The sequence below is a fragment of the Eutrigla gurnardus genome (assembly GCF_963514095.1).
Source record: "Eutrigla gurnardus genome assembly, chromosome: 3".
NCBI classification, from domain to species: domain Eukaryota; kingdom Metazoa; phylum Chordata; class Actinopteri; order Perciformes; family Triglidae; genus Eutrigla; species Eutrigla gurnardus.
In genome coordinates, this window is record NC_139917.1 from 25509238 (window position 1) to 25536473 (window position 27236).

Consider the following 27236-nt stretch of genomic DNA (forward strand, 5'->3'; position numbering starts at 1 on the left):
ACTCCCATGGTTCCTTAATTGTGATTGACAGGGTGGCTCCGTCTTTCCCTAAAACTCACCCTCCTCTGGAACATGGCGGCGTCAAGCTCACTGGCCTAACGGCAACGGACCGGCTCCTCGGGGGTTCTTTCAAAATAAAAGTTTAGTTTAAAACCTTAGTTACAACCAGGTTCAAATGACTCTATCGCAGGGGTGCCCAACTCCGGTCCTGGAGAGCCCCTGTCCTGCATGTTTTAGGTTTCTCCCTGCTCTTACACACCTGATTCTAATGATGCGCTCGTTATCAAGCAACTGAAGCTTGTCACAGGTTTGAAAATCGCTCGAATCAGGTGTGTTAGAGTAGGGAGAAACCTAAAACATGCAGGACAGGGGCTCTCCAGGACCGGAGTTGGGCACCCCTGCTCTATCGTAACGCTGTTCATTAATAAAATACGGACATGTTAAGTTATATTTGTTGATATTTGCCAGACATAACTATCAATGCTCATTCGTTCAAACGTCCAGAATTGCGGCTAGTTATGCTAATTCGCAACAAACAAACAAAATATTTTATTTTATTTTTTTAACAAAGAGCAAATGTAGTTTGACGCGTGGGTTGTATTAACCTTCGTTATAATACCCGTGTTTACGACGCAAATACATTCCTTCCGCATGTCATTTCGGACTTTTGTTTTGAAAGCTACTACCGGATGTCGCATCCTTGTAGGTCCGCTCGCTTTAATACTACTTTAGAGAGAACGGAATGGGAAGGCGGCGGCGGCGGCGTGCAAAGAAAACTGTAGAGCTTCAACCATGGGACATGTAGTTCAACAATCGTTTGTGTTCCGTTCCCGAAGCACAACAAATGGCTGCGGGGCGGGTTCATATGTGAAACGTGATGCAACAGAGCCACATGCACCCCTGGGTGATTACAAAAAGTGGACTCCAGTCAGTTGCGGAGAAGACAAAGAAAGGATCCACCTCAGAGACCAGAAATGTCCCACGAAATGATTACGCGTGTAAACTACACTATCCACAATGCATGTGTATTCCCCAAAGAAAACTCACCCTAAAAAATAACATATAGGTATTGTTAGTAGAATAGTATGAAGGGGGCAGTTCATTTATTTACCAAGGAGACATAATTTGGCATTTATCTTCAGTGGTTGCATTATTTTTATACCTGTTAATATGGCTTCTAAAAATCACCAAAAACATATATCTGAGATATACTTTTGGCAGCATGTGATTATTTTATTTGAACTGGATTCTAAGATAGATAAATCAGCAATTCTACAGGATACTGTCCAATACCACAGTGGTAAAATATTCAGGTTATATTGGTTAGTGTAATATTGATCCAGTGACTATAACTGATCAATATACCGGACTCAGCAGAGAGAGCATCCACTACTAATCCACTAGCAAGGACGTGACCCAGCACACCCAGAATGGTATCCGAGGAATCTTATTGGAATGCCATTATAATGGTAAACATGTCTTCCCCCAAAGGATGTTTCCTGTTAGTCTATGATTAATGACTGTGCCACAGTAGGCACATTACCTCTTTCAACAGCCTCGGTATTGATGAAGAAACAGGGAGCAGTTAACGGAGGACACAACACGCCGTTTCCAGTTAGTTGAGTTCTCTTTCATGGTAGTCTACCATATATTTAGCACTGCAGCCTTTGTTACATCGAGCAGCAGAGACTTTGCATTTGTGTTTAATGCTGTGTCTCATTCCTGTGCTCTACAGGTACATCAATCTTGAGTTCACGTGGGAAATGTATAACTCATTTGTAGCCACAGTAGATGAACTGATCAGGCCTACATGCCAAATCAATGTATACTGTATGGAACTACAAATCCCAACACAAAATCCTAATATGACATTACATTTAAATCGACTATATTATATCGTCCCATTCCCAAGAGAGACCATTTCAACAGAAGTGAGGAGAAAAGTGTAATGGTTTGGTCGATTAATAATTGAGAATCATTGATTTTTTTTCTTCTTCTAAATGCCCTTTAAAAGATTTAGTGCTGCTGCAGTTTTTATTTTTTTTACCATATCAATTGCTAATTAGTTATAAAAGGAACCTTTGCAAATCATTTGTTATTGCCACAGCTGTTGTTTGTCCTATGCCCATGAGAAAAGAACCCGATAGCATGTGATTTTCCCAGTTCCCTTTTTCAGTCATGGTTTTGTCTGTACTCACTTCCATTTGAGTGAAATATATATTTTGCAATGAAAGCAGAAAAGACTATATGCATGCTTGTTTTGATGAATTATGCAACAATGAGTTCTGTATTTATTTTTTTGAATCAACAGTCGCTTACATGCTAAAAATCAGCACGTTGTGGAGTGGGATTCATGAGGTTTGCATTTTGAAGCATTTAATTAATAAAGTTTTTATTATTTGCAAATCCATCTCGTCACATTTGATGATGATAAGGTCTGTGTTTACTGCAAGAAGGATTGTAAATGATGTACAGTAGGTGATCTATCCAAACCAACAAAAACAAAAAACAAATCAAGATATAGTGCTCAAGTTGGTGGTCAATAAATTCTCTGCAGTGGAAATATGACAAGTAAGGTCACACAGACATTGAGGTATGCTTGAGCGTAACCCACTCTACTCATTTTTGGTGTTTTTTTTGCACATTTCCACAGAAATTAATACAAGGTTTCCAGAAACCATCTGCTGCTTCGTCTTGCCATCACTCAATTTTGCATTTACTAATTGCCTGTCATCCTTCATCATTTTTTTTTATTTGAATCGTTACTCATTGCAACATTTGCCCACCTTTTTTTGCCAACATACTTCTTTAAATAACCTTAAATAATCTGCCTGGTTGAGTAAAACAAAACAACAAATACTGGTTTGTTTTTACTGCAGGGACAGTTGAAGTCATTATGAATATTAACACGGTACAGCTCAAGTATGTATCCTGACAAATTCCTCTTCAGAAATCTGCATTAAATATCGAAAAAAGGCACATAAAATCAGCATGAACACAAAAGTCTCCCTGAATGAAGGAATACATTAAAAGATGCTGTCAAACACGTTAAAACGAGCCGTTTGCTGTTTAGTAACCTGTGGAACACACTAGCTACTATTGGGAGGACAGCATTAAATATTCATATTGAAAATGCCTTTATCTTGGAGATCACATATAGTTTTGTATACCATGATTATTCAAGATGATTTTTTAAAGTCATATGTACATTTATTGCATGGGTTATGAAACCAGTAAAACACAGAAAAGCACGCATCAAATATGAAAATCAAAAAACAGCTCGTGAAGATAAGCTGCATGCACATCAGAAGAGTAAACAGAGGTTGTGAGCTGTATGTTCAGAACTATGACAAATCAATGTCTCTTTATCTTACAGTTGAATGCTTTCTTCTGTGCACTGCACATGCATGTATTCGCACGTTTGTGTGTGAGGTAATATAAAAACTCTTGTCAGGCCAGATATGAGCAGGTTCTAGCCGTTTCTGATATTCATCAATGTATGTAACAGCTTATTATTATGTTATTGTTTCTTTTAAGGGAGAGAATACATTTGCACCAGTATTTTCTATCTGAAGTTTTGAAATTTGGAGAATTGATGAAAGATTACAATGTTGAGACCACAAAAAAGAATCAGAACAAATCCGACACTATTAAATGATGACTAAAACACGGGTATTCAAAGATATTTTAGTCACAACAAAATCAAATGTAGGATCAGAATCAGCACATAAATGTGTGTTTTAGGTCATATCAGTGCTCTTTTCATGAGGGTATATGCACATCTATGGTATGACAGTCCGGGCTCGCTTAGTGCCAGTTCATGTGGGTTTCCTGCAGCCTTTTTCTTTCTTTCAGAAGACCAGTCTACTAATGGTATTGAAGCCCCCTCCTCCTCCACCTCCACCAGATGGGCCACAGCTCCCTGGTGGGTTATTGTCATCCGACCCGTTGGGCCTGAATGAGCAGGAGGATGAAGGGGCCTGGAGAGCCTGGGTGCGAGCACTCAGCTCCTGTTCCTATTGGCAGCATGGAGGAAAGAGAAATGTTTCAGAGTTAGTTCTTTTAAACGTGTAAACAGGACTAAAATGTACGAGTACGCCAGAGAGTTCATTCAGCCTTGGCGTCATTAAATGTGACTGACAGTGATTCAGTGATGTCACGTAACATTACAGCACCATCTAGGGGTGATTTACTTGAGTCGCTTATAAAAGTGCACCGGAAAGTCAACTCTACACACCACGGTTCAATGACTCGTGAAATTACACTTCATGTTTTGTAACGGGACAGGTTGGCTTTGGCAGTCACAAAAATCTTCTATTCTGCAGGCTCTGTAAAAGAACGGCATGTTTTGGCTCAGCTTCTTTCCACCTGAGGGAATCTAGTACGGCCTTCATACATAATATCTTCACGCTTAGAGGGGTTAGTGGTGATGATGTTATGCATCCAATTCATGTAAAGCATGAAAAAATTAAAAAAAAAGGCAGGGTGGATTCGCCCAAATTAGCCAACAAACCTCTTAGCAGCAGATTAAATACTTGCTCTAACGCTAATCACTTTGCACGGGTAGCATTCATTGGTTTAATTTGTGAGGACCAATTTTAAATCGTTACCACAATGCCTGTACGTGGGAGAAGTGGGTCTTTTGTTCACCCCCACATACCTGTAAATACAGCTTGTTGTCCTTGATTATAGCATCCAGTAGTTCTTTCTGCAGGGGGGGCTCAACGCTCGATCTCATTCCATTTGCCATCAGTCCCCCATTTATGTTCTGCCCTGGTAACTCCTGTTTCCTGTACATGAGCACATAAGCCGTGTCCTTGGGGAAGCGGTTGGTAATGTTTTGCACTGATTGGAAGGCTGTGAATGTGACTCTGCTATCGTTGAACAGCAGCCAATCCCTTGCCTCCTGGCCACTATTAGGTAGTGTGTCTCCTTGTTCAGGGAGAATTGAGAAAGCAGAGCAAGTGGAGAGGCTACACTCGGGGTGACCGTTCCCCGACTCCTCCTTAAGGGCAAAGTGGTTGGCTGGATGCTGTGTTCCATCTGCTCCATTAATGTTACGGCCGTAAGAATAGTAGTGGCCACTCTCAGACGACACACCCGAATGCATCACCACTGAGCTGAGGACATAGGGCACTGACTGGACTGACATCTCTCCTCCTCTATTTAGCTGCTCTGCCCCATCTATCCTCTCCTTCTCGTCTTCCTCCTCATCTTTTTGAGACGGTTTGAGCTTCTTGGCCAGATTCTCGCTGCTCTCGGGAGAATCCACCTGCAGTGGAGAAGAGGTCGAGGAGGAACATTGTGTGAGCATTGAGGGGGCGTGCACGGGAAGTCTCATGAGCGGCGGGATGGTGACATTGTCCAAAATCTTCCTCCGGACATGGCATTTGGCATCATACGAGAATCGCAGCAGGGTGAGGATCAAGTATTCAGGTGCCGACACCACTTTCATGGTCCTCTCTGCCCGCTGGAGGGAGCTGCACTTCTCACAGAAATAGGCGTTCTCTTCGTCCAGGATCTCTGGTGCCAGGAAGTAGTTTACCAGGTCAGGCACAGAGAGAGGAGGCTCATTTGTCACTGGCACAAAAGGGACATTGCTAGCCGGGGATTTGGCCGTGCCTGGCTCAGGAATTTCACTGCCGCCGTTGACAGATCCCTGACAGAGAACCTTGGGTTCCTCGGAGGGTCCCTCAGGTTGAGGGCCTCCCTGAGAGGAGGCAGAAGGACAGAATGCTAGAGAGAGGTCGGTAAAAGGCTCCTCTTTCTCAGAGATGCAGTTGCACTGCATACAGCGAATACCTGTGATCAGCTTCCCACCAAACGTCCTTTCTATCAAAGTCCTCCCATCGCTCTCAGGTTTGATTTCTGCTGGAGTCAACGATGACTCTTCACGCTCCTCTGGAGAAGTCTGACTGGTTTGGTCTTTGCTGCTTGTGTCAACAGGGGGGCCAACCTTTGGCTTAACTGATTCCAGGACTTGAAGTGTTTTCTCTTCTTCGTGTAGTCTTGAGATTAGGAGACAAGGGGCATTTAACATTAGAGCAGAAAATACAACAGTGAAATACTGATTTTAATCTGTGCCACTGCTGTGACAGCAGAACTTATATGCTCTTTCAAAACAACAAGCCCATAGTCACATCTTTTATTTCCAAAGAACGTGCGGTTTACATAAAACCACAGTCATGTGAACTCAACACTCTCAAAGCTTTATGCAATAACAGGAGCATTTTTTGAAACATTTTGAATTCAGTGACGCAGAAATAATACACTAACTATAATTTTGCCTGTTTTTATTCATTTGGGAAAGGGGACCAATAAAAGAAAATTGAATTTGTATTTCAAATTTACATATTAATTTGAAACACTCCTATTATGATTAAAGCAACCTTTCGGGAGTTGGACTGTACCTGTCTAGAAGAAATCTGAGGTACTCAGAACAGTCCTGCTGAGAGCCCACGTTGAACCACGGAGGCCGAGATGCTTCCAAGAAGTTTTTTGGAGCGTATGCTGCCCTCTGCAGGAAACAGAAATGCACCGCAGAGTCGTTCTGTCATCAAGTGTTGTTGTCACCAGTAATAATAATCTATAATATCTATAACACAGCACAGCACTAACCTGAGTGTGTGCAAGAAAAGCAAAGAGCATCTGGAGCTTTTTCATTAGGATGTTGGAACCATTTAGATTTAATGATAAAACATGCCGCCTGAAACTGTGAAGAAAACAAAACGTTAAAAGACAATCCGACTATATACATAATAATTCCATGTTTCAGGATACAAATATATACTGTAAATGCAACAAGTGTGTGTGTGTGTGTGTGTGTGTGTGTGTGTGTGTGTGTGTGTATGTTTGCATACACAACTCACTCTGTGGCCATGAAGAGGGTCTGGATGATGCTGTTCAGGAAGCAGGTGTTCCCCAGGTTGACCAGGCCAGTCTTGCCCGTCTCAGACTTTCCAACTTGCCTCAGAGGACCCGAGGCAAATGAGTTGGACTGGGATGTCCAGGCACTTTGATTCAACACCAGCTTGATCTTCTCTTCTCCAGGTTTTGGGAGATCCTGAGAAGACCCATTTCAGTTATAAGATAGAGAGCATTTTTAACAAGTTTACAAGTAAAGCCTTAAGTCTTGATTATTTATTAACATTACAGTATGCTCTTTTACCTTGATGGCCTCTAGTATGTGGTCGTAGAGGTCAGGAAAACCGGAGTACTGGTACATCATGCAGTGTATCAGCTCAGTGAACTGCAGCAGGAAAGCTTTGCTGGTGGGCAGACCATCTGTCCTCAAAGACTGGACTAGATGCACCACATGTGGAACAACCTGGGACAGTGAGGGATGTAGATGAGAGAAAAACGGTGAGGACACCGTGGTGCTGGAATGCACTGCTAATATCAGTCATACAAATATGCAACATGGTCAGTCAGAGGGTAGTTGCACATCAGGCACCCCACAGAGGGTTCAGTCTCATTTGCTGAGAATTGTTGAGACTATTCATGTTTTTAAGTTACTAATGAAATTGGCCAACTCAAGGGCCATTGCTCTGCATTTAAGTGCTTCACACATCATTAGTGGGAGAGCAGTGCCGAGCCTGGTGTTCTGGGAAAAGGAGTCTACGCAGCTTTCAAGTAATTTCAGCCAGAAGAGAAGAAAATGGGAAAACCAATAAAGTGGCCATATGAGAGGGAAATGGGCTGTGAGGTGGCAGGAGATCCCATACCAAATGGAAGGCTTCAGGAGAGTGCTGGAAACTCAGGAGCATGTGGGAGAGGACAGCTAGCGCCCCCTGCCGCACAATCGGGTACCACAGACGACTGAATACCTATGGGTAAAAAATATATATATATTATTTAATACATTTATACAAGGCTTTTTACCTCAACAGCCCTGGGGAAAAATACATGCAAGATAAAATGCTGCAATCCAGCTGAATCATGACTACAGTTTAACATCGGTGTAGCTTTAAAAGATACATATCCTTTTAGATTAGCTTCTTCCTGAGGTCCATAATAAATCAAAAATAAGGAGGTCTCACTACGCACCAGTTCAATTTTAAGCAGAGTGACGTCTATGAGGATGGTGAACTTCTGAACGGCAGCCAGTCCCTTCAGTAGAGCAATGACCCAGGTGTCAACATGTTGGGCCAGCGGCCAAGAAAGCCAGTCGATCATCCTAGATAGAGAAGCATGGGGCGTAAATAATGTGCAAACGTGGTAACACTGTGGCGCCAATCATATTGGGTGATTAGATGTGAGATGTACCTGCAGAGTGCTTTAGTCATGCTTGCATCTTTGACATTGTGGTCTGTGGTGAGACTCTTGATGAGCACTGTGATCATCTGGACGGGGATGTGCTGCACCAGGCTGGCCAGAGCAATAGATGGGTCAAAGGAAGGGTCTGCTGAAAATAAATAAGAGTAGAAATATTACATAAGTACACAACCACAACTTTTCTTTTTCTATATATGTGGAAAAAAGTGGGGTTAAAATATAGATGTTTTTACTCAGACTTCAGAATTGTTCAAATTTTAGACTAGAATCAAGTTTTCAGCCCCCAATTCAGTTCTTTAACATGACATTATTGAACATCTGCTGAAATTGAGTGGACTACAATAGCATTTTCTTTTCATTAAATACAACTGCACAGATCACAGTTAAGCTATAGTAGTCTGAAATAATGCACCTATACTGCTTTACATACTTTAATAGCTCTGCATTTTGAGTGTTCTTTATGTTGCTGGGGCAGAATTTTGACATCAGCACAGCACACCTGATAAATGCCACTGAAATAGAGGCAGAGTGGCCTTTTAGCCCAAAGTGTCACTGCTCGCATCGCTCACTGATGCATGCTGTCAGTGTGGCTATTTAATTGAAACTGCTGCCTTCTGTTTGTTTACTTTCTGCTCCTCTACAGCTCAGTGACTTGCAACACTGCACAACAGGCTCAGGAGGACATCCCTGAAATGTAATCTACAAAAGAACTGCAGCTTCAAGTATTCTGAACAGCAACTACATCTTCACCATCTGTCCTTGAAGATAATACACTCTTTGTGGGTTTGAAGATAACTGTTCCAGGCAGTGATGTGTGCAAAATGAGTCCACTGCCTCCAAAATTAAAATAATCAGTTTGCCAATAACACTGAATATTCTTGGATGAACATCCAACAATAAGTCAGCTCTTGGCATGGCCCTGTAAAAACCAAAATGAAACAGGGTAACTGTTCCGGGGTGTTCAATCGTCTATTAACAACCACGATTTAAGGGGGGGGAGAGGTATAAGTCATAGTCCCATGCTGCCAAACACAAATTCTATTTTTTCCTTACTGGTGGGCAGACATTTATGAATCCATGAATAAATCCATTTTTCATATTTAAGCTTCTTTAGAACATCTGTACCTAATTTTGGGTGCCCCTAAACTTATCCAACAGAAGAATTCATATTATAAATATAAATATTTGAATCCTCTGAAGTGTATCCCATTTATTCATTTTTATTATTATTTTGGAAGGAAGATAGGAAAGAAACTCACCTGTGGAAGAGATAATAGCAAACACTTCCTGCAGTGAAGGAAGCAGTGTGGCTGGATCCGCCTTCCAGATGTTCTGCAGCAGTGTGCTAACCTTAGTCACCTGACCTACATACTCTCTTAGCTCCCGTTCGTGGCTAGCAAAGCAGTGGAAGTAACTGATGGTCCTCACCAACTGCTGGCAGAACAAAACGCCCGACTTATCCCTCGGGATGCACTGTACAAAGTCTGACAGCAAAGTGCTCAGGTGGGCACAAAGAGCAGGCTCGGGACGTTCACACACCATCCTTAAAACCTCCACCTGAATCACGCTGAAGTTCTCGAGCACCGAGGGGCAGCTGATGAGGAGCCGCAGGCAGCAATGAATGTAGTCTATTATGGCTGGGTCTTTGCGGTCCAGTTGGCCATAGCCCTGCTGGAGAAGGCCGAGGACAAAGTCTTTACAGAAGAAGCGCTCAAACTCTGGCCGATGGTAACGTGCGTAGGCTTCCAAAACCTGGTAGCCGATCTGCCTCTGAAAAGCATCTTCACCAAGCAAGATGAGGCGGGTGGTGAGAGTAAACAATGCCTGACACTGCTCCTCTGTCACCTCTTTCTCTGCTGCTTCCACTACCTTCTTCACAATGGCCCTCTTCACTGGAACGGAGTGATCGGAGCTCACAAGGCCCTCCAAAATCTTGTCCATGATGACGGTCTGCAGAAGGCAAATGAGGAAATAATTAGCCGACACGTAAAAAGGTCACATCATTTCTGCACTCATCGGTAACATAAATGTGCAGACCACAATATATACATATATATAATTAATACAGTTTCAGGGTCTTAGTAGTGTACATGATGGCTCACTGTCACACGGTCATGGTTTATAGAAGTATTACAATAGATCAGTCATTAGTTTATCATTACACCTGTGCTTTTCCTACTATAAGTCAAAATGTCTGTTGTGGAAAAGTCTATAGCTGCATATTATGGTCCTTTCTACCAGTTTAGAGTCCACAAATTGTCCGCATTCATTCAGCGCACACTGTGAGCATTCAAAGCTAGACAATGTGTACTCAGCGTTAACGTGTTGCAAGGGGAATTTACAGCTCATTGACTAAGCTGTGATGTGACTATTGAGGCGAAAAAGAGGTGCTTTACATCATGAGACAATTGTGCTTTTAAAATCACACACAATATGATTACTAAATCGCTGTGCAAAGAAAAACTTTGTTTTGATATAATGTTAAACTACGAATGACTACTAAACTTAAATTAGGATGTAATTAGAAACAAACCTGTCATTTCAATGTTGTTTTCATTCATTTGATGAATATTTTACAAAAATATTCAATAAAAAAAAAGTTTGAAATGCGCTACATAGGTTTCCAGATCTCAACGTGATGTCTTCATATCGTTAGTTTCATCAAACTAACAGCTCACAAGCTAAATACAATTAATCTACAATGATATAAAATGGAGAAAAGCACCAAATCCTTATAATTGAGAAGCCGGAAGCAAAACGTTTCACATTTTAGTATCATTTTGTTTTGACTGATCTAATCAACCACTGTTTTTTAATGAAAACCTGTAAATCATAGGTTGTTAAACAGTCATCATATTTCTATAGACCCTTTGAAGCCAAATAACCGAAACACAGATTTTTACTTTTAATAAAACATATACATTACGTTGCTTGAAAAGTCTAATATGTTAAAATGAGAACAGATCTAAAGCAGATGTAGTGGTTTAGGTGAGATCCGTTGCAGCATTTTTTGTCACAATTGTGGTCAGTTTCATTGTGGAGATACATAATATGATGTCATTATATTTTTACTTTTTTAACGTCCAAATTACATTAACTATCTGCCGCAACACAGAATCATTACTATGTTATACGTATTTAACATCACTGCACACCGGACGTTTTCCTCTTCCCCGCTGCTTAAGGGGCACAGTGACCAACCGCTATCTGTGGATACAGGCGGCTAGCTTGCTAACGCTAGCTGTAACGCCAACGGGTATTTATTCAAAAATGGCTGGTTCAAAATGGCTCTAATGTTAATTACAACTAAACCGCTGGAGCCCATCGTGCCGCTCCATAGCAACAGTTGTTACTAACATCCCTCGACAACATTAAAACGAACAAAGCAACCAAGCAGGCCTACGCGTTAGCTAGCTAACGTTGGGTCCCTCTGACTTCGCATAAAAACCGTCATGTTTAAGGGCGATACAGAAGCTTAACGATATTTGCTTACCAAAATAACGCATGACAACAATGTCCACCCAGAGTATCCTCAGTTGTCGGTAGATGTTGACGGTGTTTTGACAGATAAAACCATGTTATGTTGGTTCATTTGATCGCTCAAAATCAGCTGATTACCCTTTCACCGACGTCATTGTGGACAGACAATTTGGAAGGACCCTTGTGTGAGGAGATTTTCGTCTTAATATTGCCTGTTTGTCAGCTGCATTTTGAGTGATGAAATCACCAGTGGTTCTCCGCGACAGGTGTTTTTGGACGTGTCGAATCACAAGATACTATTTTTTTGTAAGATATTTGGGCAATGATGAAACGTCTCTGTTCAGTTGACATGCTGCATTCAAATGCCTCTCGTCCATTTAATTCTTGGAGGTCCCGGGCGAGGTTGGCTTTTGATTTAGACTTGTTCCTATTCCGTTCACATTGGGACAATTCCCCCAAGTTTTTTTTTTTTTTTTACATAATAGATTAAGGAATGATCAGAGCATATTTTGAAATTATTGTTACTACGAGGCTATTCCAATTTCCTCAGGAAAAAGAAAACACCAGCTGTAATCATAAAGGAGTACAATAGATCTATGTATCTTCCATCCAAGATTTAACCAATATTAATATTGCTGTTGATTGCAATGTAAATACTTTTTTTGTACAGAAATGGAATCAACTGTAAGGAAATCAACTGAGCCAAAACAACTTCCAACCACTTAAGGCAGCACAATCAAGTCTCGCGATAGCGCGCACTCGGTTGGCGCTGTGTGAACGCGGGTGCCCGAGAAAAATCTTGCTAGCGGGAACGTGTTGCCTGTGACCCACCGGTGTGTCTTTCATATCAACAACAGGATAGGTCTCTTTTACCGCGAACGTTAGGAATATCTCCAACGGCTATTATACGGGATCATATAAGGCGCCAAATAACCGAAGATATATCCGAATCTAAGAGGGACTTCGATAAAAATGTCCGAACTCTTAAGCTGCGTGGAACAGCGGGAAGAGCCGACTGAAGTTGAAGAACCCGAAGTAGCGGAGGTAAGATGGTTCTAAATGAGTAACGTTGTCTTCTCTCAATATCACGTACATCTTTCACAGACCAGTCACGAGCTCTGGAAAGCTCTGTCCCTTACCTACCGTTTCCTAAAAATCGACCGTGTTCAACTTTCACTTTGTCAATGTTACTGCGGGCTGGTCTAGCTAGCCCGCCAGTTAGCTAGCTAGCTGCGGCGGCGCTATCGTTAGCTCACGATAACAACAGCTCCGTCCCATTCACCCGGGACTGAAGCTAACGTTACAGCGCAGAGCAGCGACAAGGCCGGCCTGTTTCGTAAGAGCTCACGCCACTAGCTTAGCCACGCTAGCGACAACCAGACCATCTCGTTGAAAGCCCCCCAGCGTGCCTTGTGTTTACTCCCAGTCCAGTTTCATTGAGTGAATTGCTTGTGACTGTGATCCGGATCGTGGAAAAACCTCGCGACCGTGACGAGCAGCACCCCCAGTCCCGTCCGCGTCTTTGTTGTCAGTGGGACGGGGCAGCTATGGGTTCATGATGCTACTGGCGCTGCGTCTTCGGACCTTTTTCCTCCGCTGCACTTTGTATTGATCCACAACGGTAAAAAATAAATATATACAAACTTAATTTGATCCCACGCAGGGGAAAATGAGATGTCACAGCAGTTGAAGTCAATAAACAGACGCATATATGATGCGTAGTAACGTAACCCTAACTGTTTCGAGTACTATATACAAAATACATTGTGAAAATCATGATTGTTGAACACTACACATGCTCATATAAATAGTACATACAACATGTATTGAAACAAATAAATAGTATTACAGGGAATCAAGCTGGATGGTGGGGTGAATGTTAGCAGCATGGAATGCAGCAAAACAGTGAATTTAAGTGTGGCATGGTACAGAGTTTATGCTTGCAAAGCTACTGGTGTAGAAGGTTGATCACCGTGATTAACTTTCAATCCAGGTTTGGTCCACTTAGAGCGTTGGTAATAGCAGCAAGTACAAAAGACTTGTGGTAGTGCTCCTTCACACGCACTTCCTTCAGGGTGTGTATGTCATGTAATATGTGGTGCAGGGGAGGTTGGGAGATGTTTTTGTCTAGCCAGGAGTTTTTCCATCCCGTGCCTCTCTCCTGCTTCTTCTTCAGGGACCAGAGATCATTCCAAAACAGAGCTGGTAGTTTGTCTAGTCCGTTGTTGTTGTACAAATCTGAGGATAGCCACTAAACAAGACTGTTTGTTTACTTTGTTTCTACTCAGCCGAAATCTGATTCTTCAGATGCTGGAAAAGAGTCATCTTCAGATGCCGGGGCTGATGGACAAGATGCCTCTTCGTCCACGACTGCTCCGGGGTATGAAGAGAAAGTGGTAAGTGCACTTACTCTGTAACTTTCAATACATATGTCACTACACTATCCTTGGATACGTTAACAGAACTGTCTCCCTGTCTATGTAGCAAACAGACCGGACCAACAGATTTGAATACCTCTTGAAGCAAACAGAGTTGTTTGCTCATTTCATCCAACCAGCCGCACAGAAAACCCCCACCTCCCCCCTGAAGATGAAGCCGGGGCGTCCTCGCATCAAGAAAGATGAGAAACAGAACCTGCTGTCTGCCGGAGAGTGAGTACATGTCCACACATTTGTATCTAATTTCAGGAAGTGTACTCCCATTGGGATCATGAATCATCGTTTCTTTTCTGTGCTTTAACAGCAACCGACACCGCCGCACAGAGCAAGAGGAGGATGAAGAGCTTCTGAATGAGAGCACCAAGACTACTAATGTCTGCACTCGTTTTGACGATTCTCCCTCCTGTAAGCAATTGCTTTTTTTAAATATAGGCTTGAGAAGAAAGGTATATTGTAAATGTGGTGAGCAGAAGTGGTGATAATGCATTTCCCGTTCTCTCATTTAGACGTCAAATGTGGAAAAATGAGAGACTATCAGGTCCGCGGTCTGAATTGGCTCATCTCTTTGTATGAGAATGGCATCAACGGCATCCTCGCTGATGAAATGGTCAGTACTTTCTAACAGTAAAAACTCATCACTTCTGCATTTAAAATTGAGTGTTTTTATCTTACAATATTGTTGTGTTTATTGCTCCATCGTAACACACACACTCTGCTGGTTCTCAGGGTTTGGGGAAGACTCTGCAGACTATTTCCCTGCTGGGTTATATGAAGCACTACAGAAACATCCCTGGTCCACACATGGTTTTGGTGCCCAAGTCCACCCTTTACAACTGGATGAATGAGTTCAAGAGATGGGTGCCTTCGCTCCGTGCAGTCTGCCTGATCGGAGACAGAGAGGAGAGGGTAAGCTGTGTCAGGTTATAATGATTGTCTGAAACACCCAATGCAACTGCAAATATTCTTATTCTGTAATGCATGGCCTTATACAACAGCTTAGATAGCAGACTTACTTTTCATTAAACCTGACTGCATATTTGATCACAGCAGTACAACAGACCATTACACTTTGAAGTGGGATTGAATGTGTTGTATGAAAGTGAAGAAAGTGAAGAAATTGGCTACTGGTTTTAGTTCAGTGAAATGTACCCAAACCAAAATAACCGGTGCAAAATTTAGCGAAATCAGCATTATTTATTGACACTTAATCGTTTGATTTTTAAAGAAAAATAACTCAAATTTACACTTTTAAAAAACCCAGAATGTTTTTGTATCAATTTCAGAATGCCCTCATCCGAGACGTGCTGCTGCCTGGCGAATGGGATGTCTGCGTCACTTCTTACGAGATGCTCATCATTGAAAAGGCAGTGTTCAAGAAATTCAACTGGAGGTACCTGGTCATTGACGAAGCTCACAGAATCAAGAATGAGAAATCAAAGGTCAGACAGCCATTGAAACAAATATGTAAATATGAATATGTCAGAACCACATGGCGTTTGACAAGATTTCCTAACAAAGCAATTTTTTTGTCTTAGCTATCGGAGATTGTGCGAGAATTTAAGACCACCAATCGGTTGTTGCTGACTGGAACACCCCTGCAAAACAACCTTCACGAGCTGTGGGCTCTGCTGAACTTCCTGTTGCCCGATGTCTTCAACTCAGCAGATGTAAGAATCAACTAGAAATGCACAACAGAGACTTTTTACACACTTTTAAGTTGGTATTCTTTAGCTCTACTGAAGTTGTTGAAGTCTGTTGTGTGGAAGAAAGTGAATGTATTCTGGTGCAAATTATTATTTTTTCCCCCCCAAAGGACTTTGATTCCTGGTTCGACACAAACAACTGTTTGGGTGATACGAAGTTGGTCGAACGTCTTCACACTGTAAGTATTGAGTTTTCCTTCCATCAAATCTAATGTTTGTGAATTTTAAGGTGCGTTGCTCTTTCTTAGGTTAAGCAATCTTTCAATCTGCCATTTTTTTGTGTTTTGTAGGTTCTACGCCCCTTCTTGCTTCGTCGTATAAAAGCTGACGTAGAGAAGACGCTGCTTCCGAAAAAGGAGATCAAGATGTATGTGGGCCTTAGCAAGATGCAGCGAGAGTGGTAAGCATCTTCAGTTACACAGCTTGAAATAATCTGGATACTTGAGATAGTACACTGGTATGTAATACTAACTCATGTCACAGGTACACAAAGATCCTGATGAAGGACATTGACATCCTGAACTCAGCGGGTAAGATGGACAAGATGCGTCTGCTGAACGTTCTCATGCAGCTGAGGAAGTGCTGCAACCATCCTTACCTGTTCGACGGAGCCGAGCCCGGCCCCCCATACACAACTGACCTCCACCTGGTGGTGAACAGTGGCAAGATGGCGGTGCTGGACAAGCTGCTACCCAAGATGAAGCAGCAGGGTATGTACATGGCCATGCTGCCAGGGGAATTTGTCACGATCATCTTTGGATATAGTATAAATATTTTGAAAATGTATAATATTAAGATGGAAGAATAATAACACCTGTATTTGTCATTCATACATGACAGAAGAAGTACTTAAAAAATACCTATACAACATACTTAAAATACTCCATTTCACATACAAGTAATATCATACTATATTCATATTTATATTTATCTTTTGGACCCATCTCTTATCTATGTTGCAAATTATAATTTAATGTACTTACTTTCCAACGCTGTCATTCACCCATTCATAACGAATATAACTGACTGCCTAATCTTCTTTAGTTTTAAAGTTAAAATACAATGTGGGAGGTTTGCTTATTTCCTACATTTCTTGGACTGATTGTACCACCGTTCCTTTCCAGGTTCTCGTGTGCTCATCTTCAGTCAGATGACGAGGGTGCTGGACATTTTGGAGGACTACTGCATGTGGAGGAACTACGGCTACTGCCGCCTGGATGGCCAGACACCGCACGAGGAGAGACAGGTGTGGTGCTCAGATCTTGTATAAGAAGAGGCCACGCTCGAGATTTACGTCGCTCGATTACCATCTAGCTTTCTCAGTAAACTATAAGATGAGTTTAGTAAATCTGTGTATCTGTGTGTTTTCAGATCTCTATCAATGCGTACAATGAGCCCAACAGTATTAAGTTCCTCTTCATGTTGAGCACCAGAGCTGGAGGACTGGGTATCAACCTGGCTACAGCAGATGTGGTCATCCTGTACGACTCGGACTGGAACCCCCAAGTCGACCTTCAGGCCATGGTTAGTGGTCTGGAGTGCTGAGATACAGGATCTGAATAATAATTTTGGTTTCAGATGCAAGTGCCATGACCAGTTTTATCTTTGTATTTTAGGACCGAGCTCACAGGATTGGTCAGCAGAAGCAGGTACGCGTGTTCCGCTTCATCACTGAAAACACAGTGGAGGAGAGGATTGTTGAGAGGGCCGAGATGAAGCTGCGCTTGGACTCCATTGTCATCCAGCAAGGTAACGCCTCTTCCTCGTCTCATTCGTACAAAGGATCTCTGAGAAAGGTGTAATTGGTACATTACAGAAACAATAGGAGATGACAGGACACCACTAAGTTGTCTTCTATTTGTTTAACAGGGAGACTTGTTGATCCAAGTGCAAACAAGCTGGGCAAGGATGAGATGCTGTCCATCATCCGCCACGGTGCCACACATGTGTTTGCTTCCAAACAGAGTGAGATCACAGATGATGACATTGATGAAATCCTGGAGAGAGGCGAAAAGAAGGTGAGTCTGGATGCATTAGAGAAAATATATATATTTTTAAATCCAGGTTTTAAACCATAAAATTAAAACTCTGATGTTGTCATTTGTCAGACTATGGAAATGAAGGAGAAGCTGTCTTCACTGGGTGAGAGCACTCTGAGAAACTTCACCATGGACACAGAGAACAGCAGTGTGTACACATTTGAAGGAGAAGATTACAGAGAGAAGAAAAAGGTAAAAGTAAAAAAACATCAGTCAGTCTTTCATTCCAATAGCATGAACCATTGTGCCTTTACCTTGTTTTCCCTCGTGCTTCTTCTTTCAGGTCATTACCAACTGGATCGAGCCACCCAAGAGAGAAAGGAAAGCCAATTACGCCGTTGATGCCTACTTCAGAGAGGCTCTGCGAGTCAGCGAGCCCAAAGCACCCAAGGTAGGGATGGATCGCTCTGCAAACACTATTAGATATAAGGCATTAATGCAACAGAATGTGTAATTACAATGCTCATATTACGGATGGCATGTTACCCTGGTTGAGGTATAACATTAATTTGTTTGATTTCATTTTCCAGGCTCCTCGTCCCCCCAAGCAGCCAAATGTCCAGGACTTCCAGTTCTTCCCTCCACGTCTTTTTGAGCTTCTAGAAAAGGAAATTCTGTTCTACAGAAAGACTATAGGATACAAGGTACAAATATGTATTTCAGATGATAAGTTGATGACTTGATCACATTTGGTTGGAGTTGGAACGTCTTTAGAAATGTCTCTAAAGTCAGTTTGTGTTTCCAGGTTCCCCGCAATCCAGAAATGCCGAATTCGGCCCAGCTCCAGAAAGAAGAGCAGGGTAAGATTGATGAGGCTGAGGCTCTTGCAGAGGAGGAACTGGAGGAGAAGGAGAACCTGCTGCAACAGGTAATGATTATTCTCCCTAAATACAATCAATTCACGGCTGTGTCGCAAGTCCAAATTAAAAGTTCTAGGTCTGAATCTCAATTGTATTGTATTTTGATGAACTGTGCTTCTTTGCAGGGATTCACTATTTGGAACAAACGTGACTTCAACCAGTTCATCAAAGCCAACGAGAAGTGGGGAAGAGATGATATTGAGAACATTGCCAGAGAAGTTGAGGGGAAAACGCCAGAGGAAGTCATGGAATATTCTGGTAATTACTCATTTATTGTCCTGTACCCGACAGGCAAACTCTGGATTACTTTGCATACTTAGTGTATTCCTACTTGTTTGTCCCTCCAGCTGTATTCTGGGAGCGCTGCAATGAGCTGCAGGATATTGAGAAGATCATGGCCCAGATAGAGAGAGGAGAGGCGAGGATCCAGAGACGGATTAGCATCAAGAAAGCACTGGACTCAAAGGTAAGCTGAGTGTCAACCGTTTGGCTTTTCATTCGTTGTTTAAACTACCTAATGAGCTTCAAATCAAGCGTTGTGATAACACTAATTCTAAATCTTGCACTGATAAACAAATTGTCTCTTCATCCCGTAATCGGATCTCCTTGATTTAACTAATGAACGGCCCCTCAATACGTTTCCTTGCCCAGATTGGTCGATACAAGGCTCCCTTCCATCAGCTCCGTATCTCCTATGGCACCAACAAAGGCAAGAACTACACAGAGGAGGAGGACCGCTTCCTTATCTGCATGCTGCACAAGCTGGGATTCGACAAGGAGAGCGTGTACGACGAGCTGCGTCAGTGCATTCGCAACTCGCCTCAGTTCCGCTTCGACTGGTTCCTCAAATCCAGGACTGCCATGGTAAGTGTTGGCTTCTTTGTCCGTTTCTCTTTTGTTCTCAGGCATATTATGTTGCTTAAAATGAAAAATATGTGTGTGTAGGAGCTCCAGAGGCGATGCAACACCCTAATTACACTGATAGAGAGAGAGAACATGGAGCTGGAGGAGAGGGAAAAGGCTGAGAAGAAGAAACGCGGCCCAAAGAACACCTCGGTAAGTTTCCAATCCATCTCGTATTGCAGGAAGTTTTATGTCGCTGCTCGTGAAGTCTTTCCTTATAATTTTCTCCTCCTGTCTTAGGCTCAGAAACGGAAGTCAGACGCAACCCAAGATGGTCGTGGACGCAGAAAAAAGCTCAAGTTGTGAAGCTGTTCACAACTTGAATCTATGGCGTACAGTGTCCGGTATAGGTAGTCCGAGTGTCTGTTTGTTTTGCAGGCTGTGATAAAGTACTGTGTAAAACCCCCCGATGGACTGACCTCATCGTATTAGGTTTTAGGAAAGGCTCTTTTATAAGCCTGCCTTGTCACTTGCATCAACACTGCAGCTGTGCTGGTTTAGTTTTTTCATTGCTAGTCCTTTTTTTTTTTACTAGTACTTAATTGAAATAAATGTATTTATGCCTGTTGGTTGTACCACATTCCACTGCTTGGAACAATATGCTCCCTTTTTATTTTTAAGAAAACATTTGTTGTTTTATCTTCCTATGTGAAGTAGAAAATGTCTTTTTGAACGTTACAAATAAACTTCCCGTTTTTTTAAAATATGTGTACTCTTGGTAAATAAGACACTGGTTCAAAAAAGGAAATTTATATTTGGCAGTTGAAGTGTACATACATCCAAACTCTTGAAATGGACACAATATTAATACACCAAAAAGTCTACTAAAATTGGCACATTAAAATATGCTGTCACCTGTAGAAGAATAATTAAAACTTTTATACTGCACTTATTTTTTCAGGACTTGATTGACAAACCAGAAAGACGTATAGTTCACAATTTTTCAAGTTTCACCAGGGTGTAGTAATACCTTTTTTTTTCTTTTCTTTTTTTTTTTTCATAGTCCTACATTGATATGTACACAGATAGTTTTGCATCAGATTTCAGCCACATTGTCCTGAAAAAATGTAAAAAAATAAACAAAACAAAACATTTACAATCCCTTTCAATTAAACCACAATGGTATTGTTACTCGGAGGTGGGCAGGTATACTGCAGGCTTTTTAAAGCGCAACAGTCAAATACCAATACTAAAAATCATTTATCACATCATTCATAAAGGTCAGCTTCAACTAACATTCAGTCGATTTTGCTCTACTCTCCACAAAACAAAATAATGAACAGTGAATAATAAAAACAAAAAATCTTGGGAAACTAATTTTGAAAAAGGAACATAAAAAATTATTTTCTTTCATGAAAGTCAAACAGATTTGCCTTTTCTGAAATAATTGTATTTACTAAATTTTCATGCAATTGCAAACACTGGATTAAGCGGGATATTTTACAACTTTGCAACTAATGAAGCAAGTGAATCGCTGAGGGGCGGGTACATCCATGAATCCAAAAAATGCAAAAAAAACCTACACTGCAAGAAGAAACAATCATCAGAGATCAACGAGTCCCTGAAAACGGGTGCATTCTCTGCATGTAGGCCCAAGCGCTGACATATTGTGAAGTCCACAGGTTGTATTGGGCTCTATCAGTGCTACAAGAGTTGGGCTTTGAAGGCACAATGGTGGAGGAGACTATCGTAGTCTTTAATAAGGGGCGGATGTTTGAGGTGGATCCACATCTAGACCTCAGAGTTGTCCGTGCTGCCCCACATCCCCGCTGGGCCTTGGCTGTAGGCGGTAGAAGAGGAGGTGGTGTAAGGAGGGAACTGGGTCTTCTTTTCCCTCCTCTTGCGCCGCAGCAGCATAACGACGACGACGGCGATGAGGCAGACCAGAAGAATCAGGCCTGCGAGGCCCACTAACATGGGCAGGGTGGAGGAGTCGGCCAGTTCTCTGCCAGAGCTTTCCAGCAGGGGTCGCTCCAGGAGGGCGTCGCGGTTAGGGGACCAGGGCTGGCGCTGGCTGACCACCATGCGGTCTGCTCGGTCCAGAGCAATGTGCTGGATGTTGGTGCCCCTGTTGTTATCGACGCCGATGTCCTCGGCGTTGGAGATAGCAGGGGCGGCACGCCGGTGGCGGTGGGGGGCCAGGTTGGAGCTCTCGGGCTGCTCGACGGAGGACATGCTGTGCTGCAGGTACTCCACGCTGCGCTTGCCAATGTTGCGGTTGGCATTTTGTCTGGAGCGGACGGTGTAGATAGTGTGGATGAACCATTCTCGACCAGCAGCCACCTGCAGAAGAAACACGTTTGAGTCTATTCCTTATATGTGGATGTGTTCATGCAACGTATCAATACATGGTGTTTAGAGAATTATAAAGACCTGGAAAAGTGGAGACGAGGAGAGCGAGAAGCCATCTGATCCTGGTTGTCTAACCAGAGGCAGACCTCCAGCTGTGTCTTGAGCCAGCGTGGCCTTAAAAGCAACATCCCCAAATGCTGAAGCTTGAGTCTCCGGCTGGGCCTTGTCCTGCAGAACAACACGCACATTAAATCAGAAATTATCTTCACATCTTTTGGATTCACAACTCCCTAAATTATTATCCCTGTGGATTCATCGCGTCTTACCAGGATCTTGAATCTGTAAAGCAGGGAGGGAGCGTCTGCAAGGCAGCCGTACTCCTTGTTGGTGGGGTTGTACTTGGGAACGTAACCATCTGCTCCGGTGCAGAGGAAGACCTTCTCAATGCTGCAGGAGAAGGAGTCGCCCAGGTTCTGGACCGGGTCCACCATCACACGGCCGTAAATATTGGAGCCTGAAGCAACGTACAGATGAAATGATAAGTGGGGACTAACACAGGAGAGGGACAATGGTCCTCAGCTGTAATGTTTACTAAAATCCACTAGGAAGCAGCGTTGTACCATCTGAGAAAGCTGTATCGGTCCCTTCTCCGAAGCCCATGGAGCCGTCGGACAACCACGTCTCCTTCTTGGACAGCAGGAACATCTGAGTGTTGAGGCTGAACTCTGCTGCCACCGGGTCACTCACCTGGAGCACAGAACCAGAGTTATTGTACACAGGACATATTCTGGGTCTTAATGAGAAAAATGAAATGCTGGAGGATTTTTGCTCGGCTAACCTGCTGGAAGCGAATGTCCATGTCAAACGTGAGTGGCTCTCTCGGGTGGCAGACGGGAGGAATGGTGAACTCCCCATTGGGCGATGCAATGCATGCGATCAACTTCACCGTGTAGGTGCCGGAGTAGTCTCGCACCTAGAGGTCGGGTGCAGAAACACAGGAATAACGTAAAGACGTGTCTATGGAGTTTAGTTCACGACAGCTGATGGGTTTGCATACTGACTCACAGCAAAGTCCGAGACAAAGCTCCACTGCTGCATGGGCTGGTTGTACGTAGGCTCAGTCCGGACCAGGGCCAGCGTGAATGTCAGCCCGGGGTGGTCAGCACACATCACCATGGATGACACGCTGGTTCCTGGAAAAACAAACATGTAGACGGTCATAAATCATACGTCTGCGTTTGGTCCAAACTACAACTAGCAACAGTGTTTTTTATTTTAAGAGTGACCTTCTACATTGTTTGCGCCACTTGCTCTCTAACCCTAAATGCTGAAGGGTCATTTTTGACATTTGCTGAAACGACCTCTGGCACTTTCACACAGAAAAGGACCCCCGATGTGGATCTCCAAAAATAGATGAAGAGAGGAGTTCGACCACAGGGTAATCCAAGAGGAGGGTCGGGGTATAGAACAGCCGCACTGGTTAATTTGAGGGTATGATTGTGTTTCTTACCTGCATGAGACATAACAAACTGTCCCCTGAAGCGAGCCTCTGTCTTGAAGTTGACCACCAGGCGTCCCTCCTCGTTTATACGCATGCTTGTCGGGTACATGGCCCCTGTGAGAAACAGAGGACAGAGTTTTTTACAGCGCTTCACAAACGGAGCTCAAGTCACCAGCAGGGAGCAGCATCGGTCCGAGGGGACGTACCTTGCAGCTCGGCCTCAGGTGGGCTGCCGATGCCGTCCTGCCACAGGATGGCTGTGTCGTACACAAAGGTGAGTTTGAGCTCTGACTGCAGGTCAAAGTGCTGCCAGCCTCCCACGGCCACCGGAGAGTGGAAGACGTAGGACACGAACAGAGGAACGCGCAGGGTGACGTAGGACTGGACCAGGTTCAGCACCTGCATAAGAGATATATCGGCCATTGTTGAGGATAACGCAGGGTGTGGCACAAAATATATGGTTCTGTGACTACAGACAACTTCTGTATGTGGCGTCATTTACAGTTCGTTAGCTGGTTAGCTGGGTCCCTAAGGAGACAAAGTAGTTCACAAAGTTCACTCCCTTATCTCATATCTGCCCTGCAAGCGTTCCTCTTTCTGGAGCTGTTTTTACTCCAACAGAAGAGGTGACGTAAATGTGAATGGCGCAACACGGCTAATAAGCTGCAATAGTTTCCTCTCACCGTCAAGACAATTAGTCAAACCAAATTCTTCTTCGACCCCTGTAATCATTCTTTAGTAAATTATCATTTTCTGACTTCCAACCGGTTGTGTGTTCTCCCTCTTTTTATCTGAACCCAGAAGAATCTTTGACTGTCTGTATGTAGTGTGTCCTGGGTCCTACCTGTCCATCGGTGCCTATGGAGCCTCCACAGTCGTTGAGCAGCTCGGACATGTCGTAGTAGCTGGTGAACTCCCAGAGGCAGGCCTCCAAGTTGAGGTTCCTGTAGAAGCGCAGAGAAATGGTCGAGCGCATGATGGGGCTGTACTGGTATGGCGACGTCTCGCCGATGATCTCGGGGTTCTTTGTGGCGTCGGTGATGAATCCGTAGCCTGTTTGGATCTCGTTGAAATCCAGCAGGTTGGAGCAGCGGTGGTTGCCGACGCGCGTGCCGTCTGGGCTCAGGGTGAGCTCGAAGTTGGACAGGGGTCTGGTGGAGATGACGGGTAACATGCCTGTCGAGGGTGGGAAAAGCTTGTTCATTTCCTGGGTCTTTGTCAAGATTTACGAAAATATGAAGTTCAAGTTAAATGTTTACTGCTCACCATCCATGTGAGGCATGTTGATAATGAGTTTGATGAGGTTGGGGAAGTCGGGGTCATCGGGGCCGGTGTAGCGGATCTTAGCAGAGAAAGGTTCAGCTCCAACAGTGCCTTGGACACGAGGCTGACACATACCTGAAACGAGTTAGGAGTCAGTTAAACTAACAAACTCGATACCGAGTCTACATCTGCGGCTGTCCCATCAGTGCTCCGCTCACCCTCCTCCTTGCTCATCACAACGATGGGGCTGGACAGCTCGAGACCGGCCTCGCCGTTAGCGTTGAAGGCCCTCGCCGCACACTGAACCCTGGAGCCGGACTGGAAGTAGATTGAATCCAAAGTGATGGACTTGGTGTTGGTGAAGAAAGTGTTGGTGTCCACCTCCCTCATGGGGCTGGTCACTCCGTCTGACCCGGTGGGGGCGCTGACCAACCAGCGGTACTGAGTCAGAGTGTCGTTGATGTTCTCCGCAGAGCATATGGAGCCGGTTTTGTCAAAGTCGTGGTACTTCGGGTTGCAAGCCTGCGAGAGAAGACAAGATTGATTTGACGAAATCTGCAGGTGTGTGTGGCTCTAATAAAGCAGCAGAAGCATTGCACTCACCGTCACACACACGACGGGATATCCATTGGGCGGATGGGGCTTGTCTTTAGTTTTTGCTGTGTCATCATACATGAGCAGGGAAACCACCTGGGGCACGGCAGGGAAGGTCACATCCGCCACACTGTCCATCTCCTCAATGTACACAATGGCTTTGTTCATCTGGCGAGAAGAGGAAAAGCATCGTCAACTTAAGAATCTTTAAATCTGCCAATCTTTACGTCTATAAGTATAACTTATCTTTCCTCAAATTGAGGTACCAAACTGAATTTGTGAAGTGAGCGGTACACGCCTGATGTAGAGTATACCGGTAGAATGTGGCCGTTCTGTTTATAGGTTTGTCTACTGTTTGGGTCTACTGGGACATTCCCCTCAGCATCTCATTCCAGAGGGGAAAAGCTTTTTATAAGACTCTGTGGTTCAGGCGCGCTGACAGCAATGCCAGCTGCTGCCTGGCTATTTTAACACAGGCTGACATGACGGGGGCGCATGTGTAGATATGCAGCACTGTACGTGTGCACATACAGGACCGGTTTATATTTGTTTGGTTGTGTACGTGCTGCCGTGTATCACCTGTATCTCAGCCACCATGTTGTCATCGGGCTTCATGTGTACAGTGAAGGCCTCTCTCATCTCCCTCTGACCGTCGTACAGGATCTCGATCTCCACAAAGTGCTCCTTCTCGCCCTCCTTGAACTCAACATCTGAGGCGCAGAGACAGCGAAGTGAGCGTCGATTAAAAAACATGAATTCATATGAAGAGGCGCCGTGCAGGCCATGTTCTTACCCTCGGACAGCGGGTTGTAGTCCTCTCCGGAGGTCGCAGAGCCGTCCTTGGTGTGCACTCTCACCACTGAGAGCTTTGAGGTGTCTCCAACACGCAGGATGGGGATTTTCACTATAGCCATGTCACCTTTGACCTGAGGTTCACGCACACTGTACTTGATCTCAGAAAAACGGATGATGGGCTCTGGAGGAGGAAGAAAATTTGAAATACCAAAATGATTATTATTATATCTATCGATCTATCTACAGCCATTCCTTTGGTTTATGAAGTATGTTTGTGTATTAATCTCCTTACAGTCATTACGTTGTTTCTAGGAGGTAAAGTACGTACTGTCTTTGTCATCTGTGACGGTCACCAGAACTTCCTTCTGCTCCCCGATAGAAGCTCCGTACGGAGACTTGCTCTTGGGAGTTCCCAGGACGAGGCGGAACTCCTCCTCCTCTTCGTGGACGGAGTCGTCCATCAGACTGACCACACATGGCTTCTCAGTCTCACCTGGAGGGAAAAAGGGGGTCACCATACTCAGATAAGCGCTGCTGGACGTAGAGAAACACAGTGATCCAGAGGGAGCGGGAGGTCTCACCTGGCAGGAAGGTGATGACTGATGCTTCAGTATTGGGTCGCTCGCTGTAGTCCATCATGACCTGAGCGGAGCCTTGGCGAGTGTAACAGCGCACCGTGGACCTGAGGCTGATGTCGCCACTGCGGTAGACGATGGCTGTCACCTCCCCGTCAGACTCATCCAGCTTGTAGCTTCCTTCCTTAAACTGAACCTTCGGCACTGCGAAGACAGTAGTCGGCTCGTTACAAGAGAAAAAATTGGACTCATATAGAATATAATATGACGTAATGGTAGGCTTTGTGCATACAGACATAATTAGATTTCTATGTGTGCGTGATACTCACCATCGGTGACTGTATCATTGATGGTGATGGTGGTCTTGCTCGGTTCTCCCAGCACAGCGTTCATAGGCATCCGTAAGACGAGGTCAAAGGTCTCCGGCCCCTCCAGCTCTGGCTGACCCAGATCATCCAGGATGGTCACCCTGAATGTCTGCATTGTCACTCCGGGAGCAAAGTCCAGGTTGCGGCTAAT

General features: G+C 43.9%; 4 protein-coding genes across 5 annotated transcripts in view; 1 reads left to right on the plus strand and 3 right to left on the minus strand.

The window, feature by feature from the left end:
- gab1 (GRB2-associated binding protein 1) overlaps positions 1-27236 on the minus strand; it is a 194961-nt gene that overhangs the window by 47309 nt on the left and 120416 nt on the right. The gene's annotated exons all lie outside the window — the stretch shown is intronic.
- On the minus strand, positions 3815-11905 carry usp38 (ubiquitin specific peptidase 38). 2 transcript variants are annotated; one of them, XM_084006732.1, is made up of 11 exons: positions 11768-11905; positions 9534-10224; positions 8266-8404; positions 8047-8176; positions 7725-7826; positions 7169-7327; positions 6870-7063; positions 6619-6712; positions 6411-6517; positions 4661-6008; positions 3815-4016 (listed from the first exon to the last, which is right to left on the minus strand). In XM_084006732.1, exons 2-11 carry the CDS (start codon positions 10213-10215, stop codon positions 3852-3854), a joined length of 3120 nt encoding a protein of 1039 aa, XP_083862858.1. In that variant the 5' UTR covers positions 10216-10224; positions 11768-11905; the 3' UTR covers positions 3815-3851. The 2 variants fall into 2 exon arrangements, with proteins under 2 accessions (XP_083862858.1, XP_083862859.1); XM_084006733.1 differs by having other exon boundaries at positions 8266-8401; positions 11768-11897.
- On the plus strand, positions 12552-20401 carry smarca5 (SNF2 related chromatin remodeling ATPase 5). Its single transcript, XM_084003009.1, has 24 exons — positions 12552-12798; positions 14043-14150; positions 14239-14405; positions 14497-14597; positions 14699-14799; positions 14919-15098; positions 15476-15631; positions 15728-15859; positions 16006-16074; positions 16186-16295; positions 16379-16605; positions 17020-17141; positions 17267-17419; positions 17512-17644; positions 17765-17913; positions 18004-18126; positions 18218-18325; positions 18465-18578; positions 18680-18802; positions 18920-19052; positions 19142-19260; positions 19446-19658; positions 19740-19850; positions 19938-20401. Exons 1-24 carry the CDS (start codon positions 12727-12729, stop codon positions 20001-20003), a joined length of 3090 nt encoding a protein of 1029 aa, XP_083859135.1. The 5' UTR covers positions 12552-12726; the 3' UTR covers positions 20004-20401.
- The window catches only part of frem3 (Fras1 related extracellular matrix 3), a 28036-nt gene continuing 21231 nt past the window's right edge, over positions 20432-27236 (minus strand). Inside the window, exons 8-24 of the mRNA XM_084003018.1 lie at positions 27047-27236; positions 26724-26921; positions 26471-26635; positions 26141-26323; positions 25927-26057; positions 25357-25515; positions 24972-25275; positions 24757-24888; positions 24335-24666; positions 23697-23889; positions 23500-23604; positions 23055-23182; positions 22828-22962; positions 22610-22736; positions 22316-22503; positions 22071-22217; positions 20432-21980 (exon numbers count right to left, since the gene is read on the minus strand). The exon at positions 27047-27236 is cut by the window's right edge and continues 20 nt beyond it. Coding sequence (XP_083859144.1) covers positions 21429-21980; positions 22071-22217; positions 22316-22503; positions 22610-22736; positions 22828-22962; positions 23055-23182; positions 23500-23604; positions 23697-23889; positions 24335-24666; positions 24757-24888; positions 24972-25275; positions 25357-25515; positions 25927-26057; positions 26141-26323; positions 26471-26635; positions 26724-26921; positions 27047-27236 — 3369 coding nt within the window. The 3' untranslated portion in view covers positions 20432-21428. The remainder of the gene's footprint in view (positions 21981-22070; positions 22218-22315; positions 22504-22609; positions 22737-22827; positions 22963-23054; positions 23183-23499; positions 23605-23696; positions 23890-24334; positions 24667-24756; positions 24889-24971; positions 25276-25356; positions 25516-25926; positions 26058-26140; positions 26324-26470; positions 26636-26723; positions 26922-27046) is intronic.